The sequence below is a fragment of the Sinocyclocheilus anshuiensis genome, unplaced genomic scaffold (assembly GCF_001515605.1).
Source record: "Sinocyclocheilus anshuiensis isolate Anshui unplaced genomic scaffold, SAMN03320099.WGS_v1.1 scaffold983, whole genome shotgun sequence".
NCBI lineage: Eukaryota > Metazoa > Chordata > Actinopteri > Cypriniformes > Cyprinidae > Sinocyclocheilus > Sinocyclocheilus anshuiensis.
In genome coordinates, this window is record NW_015546086.1 from 891440 (window position 1) to 902006 (window position 10567).

At 36.8% G+C, this 10567-nt stretch overlaps 1 protein-coding gene across 10 annotated transcripts in view; it reads right to left on the minus strand.

The window, feature by feature from the left end:
- Positions 1-10567, minus strand: part of LOC107700079 (electrogenic sodium bicarbonate cotransporter 1) — an 82027-nt gene that overhangs the window by 24467 nt on the left and 46993 nt on the right. For all 10 annotated transcript variants that reach the window (XM_016501601.1, XM_016501598.1, XM_016501600.1 and 7 more), the window contains 4 exons: positions 3810-3967; positions 3572-3659; positions 2826-2980; positions 1573-1686 (listed from right to left, as the gene is read on the minus strand). In XM_016501601.1, the coding sequence (XP_016357087.1) occupies positions 1573-1686; positions 2826-2980; positions 3572-3659; positions 3810-3967 (515 nt within the window). The remainder of the gene's footprint in view (positions 1-1572; positions 1687-2825; positions 2981-3571; positions 3660-3809; positions 3968-10567) is intronic.

The window sequence follows — 10567 nt, forward strand, 5'->3', positions numbered from 1 at the left end:
GTCCCTCTTAGTTGGTTCAGATCTTATCTCTCTGGGCGCACACAATTTGTTCAACTTAAAAATTTCAGATCATATGTCTCACCTGTTACAGCTGGTGTTCCTCAAGGCTCTGTTTTGGGCCCTCTTTTATTTATTATTTATTTACTACCCCTTGGTTACATTTTTAGGAAATATGGAATCAATTTTCATTGCTGTGCTGACGACACACAGCTTTATTTGTCTTCTAAGCCAAATTCTACCCTTCTTTCTTCCTCTCTTTTGGGCTGCTTAGAAGAGATTAAATCCTGGTTTTCGCGTAATTTTCTCAAGTTGAATACTGACAAAACAGAAGTTCTCCTTGTTGGTACCAAATCTAATTTGTCAAAATCCAACAGTTTTTCACTTTCTGTTGATAACTCTATAATCTCCCCATCTACTCAGGTTAAAAGTCTGGGTGTCATCCTCGATAGTACTTTATCTTTTGAAAAGCATGTGAACAATATTACTCGGTCTGCGTATCTCCATTTACGGAACATCAGCCGCCTTCGTCCATTTCTCACACCAAATTCCACAGCTATTCTTGTACATGCTCTAGTTACCTCGCGCATTGATTATTGTAACTCTCTTCTCTTTGGGCTACCTTACAAACTCCTTCACAAACTTCAATTGGTCCAGAATTCAGCTGCCCGTATAATTACTAGAACCTCCTCCATCGAGCATATCACTCCAGTTCTCTACCATCTTCACTGGCTTCCTGTTAAATATCGAGTAGAGTATAAGATTCTACTTCTCACTTTTAAAGCTCTTCATAATCTTGCACCACAATATCTCTCTGATTTGCTTCATATTTACATCCCGAAGCGTACTCTCAGATCTTCTTCATCTGTTTCCCTTGTTGTACCTTCTATTCGTTTAGCCACTATGGGGTCTAGGGCATTTAGATGTGCTGTTGTTTGTTGTATTGTTGTCTTGATTTTATGATTATCACTCAATTGTACGGTGTCCTTGAGTGCTCTGAAAGGCGCCTTTAAATAAAATGTATTATTATTATTATTAAAATAAATAAACATGCAATAATCACAAAAATGGTAGGATTTTGAAAATTAAATATTATGATGAACAATGAACAAGAATTATTATTATATACTATTTCTGAGCCAGTAATGAAAGCAAAAGAGGGATATACCAAATACTAAAAAAAAATAAATTTATTTGAATTTTTATTAACTATTATTAATTTATTAGAAATATTTAAAAGTAATATTTTAAACAGTAGCATGGTTTACTGGTATTATTAATTGGTAACATCTATTTAGTGCAAAATACTACACATACGCAGTTCTTTGCCAAAGGTCAAGGTGTTTCTAAAACCAACAGTGGGACTGCACTGTACTAGTAAAAAAAAATCAAATCTAATGATAACAGTCAGTACTCCGTAAACAGAGCACATGCTGACTTCAATGTTTGTTTAATATTAAGATAATTCTAGTCATTTTGAAGAGTCAAACAAACCTTCATCTGAACTAAATCATGATGTTCAGAGGTTCAGCATAATCTGTTCCTCCAGAAGAATTTATACAAACATTAACTCACTTCCCCGTCTTCTTCAGCTCATCGCCTACTGCGTGCCCCCCGCCCCCATGTCCACCGCTGTGAGGGTTGTCTCCATTCATCTGTGTGCTGTCCCCTCCAGCATACATGTTCTTTCTGGACAAGATAACCAACAAATGAACAAGACACTTGATGTTATTAATGCCCTAAAATTACCATTATAAGGGAGGAAAGAAAGAACAGAGAAAGTAAAATAAAGTGACAAAATAAAGAAATAAATCAATAAAAAATCCCCGCAAGCTCATACACTGGTACTGTAGCTCACATAATATATTAATATGTTACTCATTCAATCATCCATATGGTATATCATCATTAAGAAAAAAAACAAGGAACAATGGATAGAACTATATGATAATAGACAATCAGATAAAATTATCAAACAATAGATAAAATGATAAAACAACAGATAAAAAGACAGACAGAGAGATAGAACGACTTGGCGATAGATAAAATGGTGGATTGACAAATAAAATGATAAGATAGACAGACAAACAGATAGATAGATATGGATAGATAGAAAAAAGATTTAAAAATAGATAAAACAAAAACAATACATGACAGACTTTAGATAGATAGATATAGACAGACAGACAGATAGCTGAACCAGTTCAGTCTGTTGTTTATATTCAACAACCCATGAATGAATGCATGAGGTCTACTGTGTGTAGTGTGTTGTGTACACTGTGTGCTATGCTGGTGTGACAGACTGCTGCGGGCACACTTCTCTGTTTTATGGCTAATACGGGCTGGTACAGACTGACATGGCAAGATGATGAGGCAGCCTGCTGTCACTTCACCTGAAGCCAAAGAGAGGTGACGTACTTCATCTAATTAACTGCTGCTCTGCTCCTCCAAACTGAATGAATGAATGGATGGCCTGGCCAACTGTCCTTTGAAACGACTTCCAGACCATGTGCGACATACATTATGTAATACACTGTATGTGGCTTAAAGAGTTTGGCTACTAAAATGAAAAAGGACCTGTACACCCATTTTACTGACTTCTGTCATTTGTAACAATACGATTTGATTTGTACCACTTGCATTGAAATTACCCTTTAAACAACTGACAAACTATATATCTGACAAAAAGGGACAGCCTCAGAAAAGCTATCTCACCATTGTTTGAGTCATTTCAAAACGGAAACACTGATAGACTTTGATGTGGGATATGAGTGGGGCTTCAGCAAAAGAAAGAGTGACAGGCTGATATGGGCTCTCTACATCATTACCTTTTATCTGAGGATGGCAGGGATTTTGGAGGCTCTATCCTAATGGCAGGGTCCCATTCTCCAGGAGGAAGGACAATGACCTCATCCAAGAACTCGTCAATGCCAGCGAGGATATCTTGTCTGTCCTTGGCTTTGTACGCAATTTCATGGAAGACCTTGATAAGAGTACGGTGATTACTGGCCAACTCTCTCCACATATGACTAATCCAAGCACAAACCTTTTTTTTTCATTGTATAAAATCATAAAAGAACATAACTGCATTTACAGTTAGGTGTGACTATTGAATTGACCTGATCGAGTTGGATTGAATACTTGAATACTGCTTTTAGGATTGAATAACTAAAGACAAGCCCATTCTTTATTATGGTGATAGCCATAAGTATCGTCTACCACCTGTGTACAAATCTCCCAAAATATGTCCTGAAATGAAGAGAGTCAGTTCTGTTCAGTGTTGATATTGTTAGCTAAAACTAAAACTATAAAAAAAAAAGTTTAATTAATTAAAATAAACCTAAAATAAAATATAAATACTAAATGAAAAACTAAAAAAAAAAAAAAAAACGAAATGAAATGAAATGTTTGAAAATGCTACAAGTGCTAACAGAAATAAAATCAAATCAAAGCTAAACGGAAATATAAAAAATAAATAAATACAACTAAAATAACACTGGTTCTGCTGTGTGAACGAATCAAAATTTTGAAGTGATATAGGACAGACAGTTAGCTAAAATTAGCATTTACCTACCTCATCAGACATCAGGGTAGCGATTGCTCTACCAATTTCATGGTATGACTTGGCTTTGCCTTTGGGTCCAAGAAGAATGAACAGAAATCTGGAGAAGATGATAAAAAATATTAGCACACCTAAAGTTAAACACACATATTTTCTATTGGTTTAATAAAAGCCTATTTTTGACCAGAACACCTCTCTGCCACTATGTTTACTTTCCTCGCTGGCCCTGTGGGATGAAAGCAGGGCATACCTGGTGGGCACAGGCACTTCAGTCAGTGCCCCTAACATGACAGCTTGCTGCAGCCTCACAAAGGCCACAAAAGGAGAGTCCAGGAAGTCCACTTCTCCAACGAGAACATTGGAAGCTTCAGCATCTCTGGGCAGCTTCTTCATGAACTTGTTCTTCAGCTGGACACATGCAGGATGGGATTTTAATGAAGCTCGGTAAGGAAGAAGAAACAAATGAACAAAAGTGCACAAATCAAGCTCCAGCACATGACCTCATTAAACATACTGCCCGGTTGGCATTCTGTGCCAAGACTTTCATGAGGTGAGATGTGATGAATCCAACAACTGCAACTGTCCAGCTAATGAAAATTACAAAGATTGGTGGCTGCATGTGGAATTGTTCATTCTAAGGTTCAGCAAGGGCCCACTATGGCTCCTACATTCTTTTGCTCTTAACTCGGAGGAACCAGTGGTAACCAGTATAAAGAACTGTTAAATTAATTTTATTTATACGGGCTGATGTTCCTACCAGTGATAAAATGAAGGCCAACTTCAAAGGCAGCGGCATCTGCAGCTCAGACTTTGAGGCCATGCCAAATGTGACATTTACAAGCCAAAGATAATTAGTACACCCTGCTCACATAACCATGAATTGTTAAGCAACTTCAACTGGTGTCTCCAAGGTCACCACTGTGAATTTTAACAGCTAAAAGTATCATTTCACAATCACTCAAGCATATATAAAGTACTTCTATATGTTCATTACTTTCAATAATGTAACTATTTATTACTCTTTAACTGTGACAGAAATCTATCAACATGTTAATTATGAAGCTCATAAATCAGATTTGACAGCTCTGTCATTAATAAATGAGTCCCTAGTATACTGCCAATACATAAACAATAACATTCCCTCCTGAAAGTCTTATCGAACAGTCAAGAGTAAGCAGTTTAGTTAACCATTGATGGAAGAACACTGGAAACGCAAGCACAATGGAAAACATTTTACCTGGAGTACCGGAGCACATGACGGGACAGACCACTCACTCATCAACAGCACTATCTTCATAGATCATCTGTTTTGAAGGTCTTTTATTTGCTTTTATTCCATTATACAATTGATCCTAACACTGATTAGCATTGAATTACAGTTGTCAGATAAAATATGCACATATCCTGATGCATTAACAACTGTAATAATGCGATGAATGGGATGACCATTTTGTCTTCTAGAGAAAAGATTACGTATTTTAAAACTAGACATTTTTTGGACAATTTGGAAAGTTTTTACGACTTCTTAGAAAACCATGATGACTCCTCTTGTATAAACTTTGTAGACACTAGTTAAGGAAGGTAATATTTTATTTGTACATGGAGATGTATTGAAAGGTTATCTTTTTTGTTATGCTTATTTAGTTAGTTACATTTTTTTTTTTTCTTGTCATTTTCTTGAGATTTTAATGTACTAGAAAAAAAATATTTGCTACCATCTCTGGTCATTAAATATAATCTATCACCAGATGTAAAGAGATAGTTCTCCCATAAATGACAATTGTGTCAAAACTTCTCACTGGAGTGAACATTTTGTTAAAAAAGAATGACTTAAACTACTTAAATTTGGTAAATCAAGATTTAATGACTGTTCGTTACACAAAGTTATAATACAACTTCAGAATATGAAATATAGTGCAGCGTAGTAGTCATTTAAACTAATTTCATTATACTTCTGAAGAAGCCTCTTCTTGTTTGAGAGAAGAAAGTAATACAGGTTTGGAACACAATGACTTTTTGAACTATCCCTTTGACACAGTTTGCTCGGCTAAAAAAAAAGAAAAAAAAAAGAGCAAAAGGCTGAGACAAAATAGGCAGCCCAATATGATCATCCCTGTCTGGTGGGAATAACATTTATAAACACTCAATTCAACTCATGCTTAATCATCTGGGAACTTAGGAAGAAAATTTAGTTAGTTACATTTTTTTTTTTTTCTTGTCATTTTCTTGAGATTTTAATGTACTAGAAAAAAAATATTTGCTGTCTACCATCTCTGGTCATTAAATATAATCTATCACCAGATGTAAAGAGATAGTTCTCCCATAAATGACAATTGTGTCAAAACTTCTCACTGGAGTGAACATTTTGTTAAAAAAGAATGACTTAAACTACTTAAATTTGGTAAATCAAGATTTAATGACTGTTCGTTACACAAAGTTATAATACAACTTCAGAATATGAAATATAGTGCAGCGTAGTAGTCATTTAAACTAATTTCATTATACTTCTGAAGAAGCCTCTTCTTGTTTGAGAGAAGAAAGTAATACAGGTTTGGAACACAATGACTTTTTGAACTATCCCTTTGACACAGTTTGCTCGGCTAAAAAAAAAGAAAAAAAAAAGAGCAAAAGGCTGAGACAAAATAGGCAGCCCAATATGATCATCCCTGTCTGGTGGGAATAACATTTATAAACACTCAATTCAACTCATGCTTAATCATCTGGGAACTTAGGAAGAAAAGCCACCATGGAGTGATAAAAATAATCTTAACCACGAATGAAACAAGAACAGGTGAGGAAGCAATGGCCATAGATGGAAAGGAGTGATGTCACAGATTGTAACTGGAGGCCAGATTGTAGACAGCATTACTAGAGGAGCGTAAGGGGATGATTAAGTTATTAGAAGGACACACCTTAAACAACCCATAGTGCTTTTCTCAGACTTATATGAATGTTTACCTCTGAGCTTCATTATGTAGGAGTCACAGAAGGGTCGTCAGATGCTTATGTTCCGTTATTTAATTTCAGCAGCACAATATGCTGAACACAACACCATACAAAGTGGTGAAAAAGTGCTTTTTTTTTACACTGTATGTGTTCCAATTTTATTCCAGGTGACTTCTGACCTTAGGACACATCACACACTTCAAGCAACTTCCATTAAAGGGGTCATATGATGCGATTTCAAGTTTTCCTTTCTCTTTGGAGTGTTACAAGCTGATTGTGCATAGATAAGATCCCTGAAGTTGCAAAGACTAAAGTCTCAAAACCAAAGAGATATTCTTTATCAAAGTTAAGACTCTGCCACGCCCCCCTAAAACGGCTCATTCTAACACGCCCCCACATATCTACCTCACTATGTGGAAATATTTGCATAATGCTGCCCAAATGTGCACGCAAAGAAAGAAGGCGTGGGTTCAGTAACCGCAGTTAGTGTTGATGCAGCCATGTCAGGGAGAAGCTGTGTGTTTCTAGGCGAAAGCAAAAGCACTTTATTTGGCATTACATTATATTAGAGCTGCATATTTCCCCAAATTCCAAAAAATTAAACCACATTTTATGGCATTACCAAATACAGAAAAATTAAGTGACATTTTAGGGGAAGATTCCAAAATGATCCCAACAGCAGCAAGATATGTATCAGCCTGTCACAAACTAAGACTGTCAGCCAGTGGACAAAACTGAAGCAGGAACATTTCTTACATGTACTGTTGTGCAATTTATTTATAATTTTTATTTTTTTTAAACAATGTCTTTAATATCTTTCTTGTTTGTGGAAAAAAAAAAAAAGAAAAAAGAAAGTACACGTACTTATTTACTTAATTATTTTACATATCTATTGTTGTTTTGTTTATGTATTATATAATTGTTTATTCATGTAATGGACAATGCTTTGGCAATACTGTGCAAGTCATGCCAATAAAGCTCAATTGAACTGAATTGAATTGAGAGCGCGAGAGAGAGAGAGAGAGAGAGAGAGGGGGTCACATCACAAACACATACCAGCTTCATCACTGTGTCTGTCACGCGACTCTGTTCCCCTTTCGGGCTCTGTCTTTACATTTATTTTGAAAGATGAAGCTCGCGATTATGGTAAGGGGTGTTACATTTCCGACAAGTGCTTGCGGTGTTCGGCCAATCACAATGCACTGGGTCAGCTGGCCAATCAGAGCAGACTGCACTTGTCGGAAGGAGGGACTTTGTAGAAAACGAAGCGTTTGAGAGAGGCGGGGCATAGAGGACCTACAATAATGTACAGTATTTGAAAAATAATGTGTTTTTTTAACATTAAAGCATGTCAACATATTCTGTTACACCAAATACACAAAATAATGATCTTTAAAAAAGCATCATATGACCCCTTTAAAACCAAATATTACATCTCTACCGAAGCTGTCCGGCTCTCTGGCAGGTAGTATGTGATGTGGAAAGGCTTAGCATCATCTCTGATACTGGATTACTTACACTGCTAGTGCAAGCAATGTTTTATTACATCAGTACATCAACACGACCTGACAGCCTGCATTTTGTGTAGTCAAGCCATGGAACAGATGACTTCCTGTTGGAGGTAATGTGAATGAAGTGCTGTCAACTGAAATCTCAGCAAATATGTTTAAATAAATGCTTTACAATTGAGTGTTGCTATTTTCTTCATACTGTATTTGTCTAATTTCCATAATTCTTTATAAAATTATTTTTGTCAATGCTTGAAAGACTAATAAGATTATGGTGCTGCCTTAGGGGGGCACTCTCTCAGAGGAAAAAAGTCATGGTATTCTTGTCCTACATTACAAAAAGAAGCCTTAGGACTTCATCCTAAGAATCGTGAAATGGATATTAAGTTCACTCAATTTAGAACAGCAATTTATTATATAAAAAAAGATTTGTTATACAAAAGGGAAAATTATTCAACAGTCTAAACCAGCATACCAAATCACTTATAAATACTCATTCATGTTCCTTAGGTTACCATTCATTTCCAGATCTGTGAATGTCTAATCTCAGAAAGCAGGAATGATATCATCAAAAAAAAAAAAAGTGTGACAAGCCAAGAGGCTTTCACAGTGCATGACACGAATCCTAGCCATCCCTCAATCTGTGCTTACAATCGCAATCTGTACATGTCTACATGGTCAGTCAACAGCTGAGGCCTTACAGCAATCACATCCACACTGGTTTATTCAGCACATAGCACATGAACAGAAACAGTCAAAAATTTGCCAGCTATTTCACATAATGCTGCATTCAGCAAGAAAGGGCGCATTCCCACGTTCAAGGCAAAGATTGTAAAATTTCTCTGTGGTGAACTTCTGTGAAGTGAGTTAATTTTTATGGTTTGTCACAGATTGACACCACCCTAATGACCTTTTGGTGCTCCCTCAATGAAAGACCAAGAACTTCCCATTAGGAATGGAAGTTGTTTCACACCAACTCTGTCCTTGTGTTACACGCTCCACTGCTTCTGTTCTGTTGTGCATCTAACGTGCACCGCAATGTCCTATTTTATCATTAAGAAAACAATAAAAAACTGAAGTGGCTTTATCAGTTTAGTCACTGAATATGAGCACAGATTTTTGGCAACCCAAATTACAGTCAAATACAGATGCTTTTATAAAATCTAATTATGTTTTGGGTCATATTTATGCAGAAATATAGAAAATTCTAAAGGGTTCACAAACGTTCAAGCAGCACACACACGCACATACAGTGCTGCATGAACGTTTGTTAACCCTTTAGAATTTTCTATATTTCTGCATAAGTATGACCCAAAACATAATTAGATTTTCACACAAATCCTGAAAGTAGACAAAGAGAATCCAATCAAACAAAGGAGACAAAAATATATACTTTGTCATTTATTTATTGAGAAAAATGATCCGGTGTTAAATATTTGTGGCAAAAGTATGTGAATCTTTGCTTTCAGTATCTGGTGTGACCCCCTTTTGCAGCAATAACTGCAAGTAACCTTTCTTGTAACTGCTGATCAGTCCTGCACAATGGCTTGTAGGAATTTTAGCCCATTCCTCAGTACAGAACCACTTCAACGCTGTGATGTTGTGATGTGATGTTCCTCCTATGAACTGCTTGCTTCAGGTCCTTCCACAAAATTTCAATTGGATTAAGGTCCGGAATTTGACTTGGCCATTTCAAACCATTAACTTTGTTCTTCTTTAACCATTCTTTGGTAGAACGACTTGTGTGATTGGGGTCGATGTCTTGCTGCATGACCCACTTTCTCTTGAGACTCAGTTCTCGGACAGATGTCCTGACATTTTCCTTCAGAATTTGCTGGTATAATTCAGAATTCATTGTTCCATCAATGATGGCAAGCTGTTCTGGCCCAGATGAAGCAAAACAGGCCCAAATCATGATACTACCACCACGTTTCACAGCTGGGATAAGGTTCTTATGCTGGAATGGAGTGTTTTCTTTCTCCAAACATAATGCTGCTCATTTAAACCAAAATGTTCTATTTTGGTCTCATCCATCCACAAAATATTTCTCCAGTATTCCTCTGGCTTGTCCGCATGATCTTTAGCAAACTGCAGATGGGCAGCAGTGTTCTTTTTGGAGAGCAGTGGCTTTCTTCTTTAATTTCACCTTCAAATTAACAGCTAATCCTAGAGATTAACATACTTTTGTCGCTCACAGATAGGCATGGGCCGATTACCGGTTTGAATTTGAAAATTTCACGGTTTCAAAACCGCTAATATTTTTTCGTTATACCGGTCCTGCAGTATGCGCTGTTTTTCATGTCTCCTCAAAGACTGAAAGTGTAGGAATAACACGACCCTCCTCCTCCTGTCGGTAGGAGCGAGCGGTCAGTCACGTGTGTGTAGGACGGCCGAACTTAAGGAGCTTCCCCTGGAACTCACGCGATCGGCAACCGGCCGTTTTTTGTCTTATTGCAAGCAACTCGTCTCGTCTCGTCTCGTCTCTGTTCTGGACTTGCACAAACTGCGTTGCAATGCAATCGTTTTCCAAAATGTCATTTATGTGAAAATATGA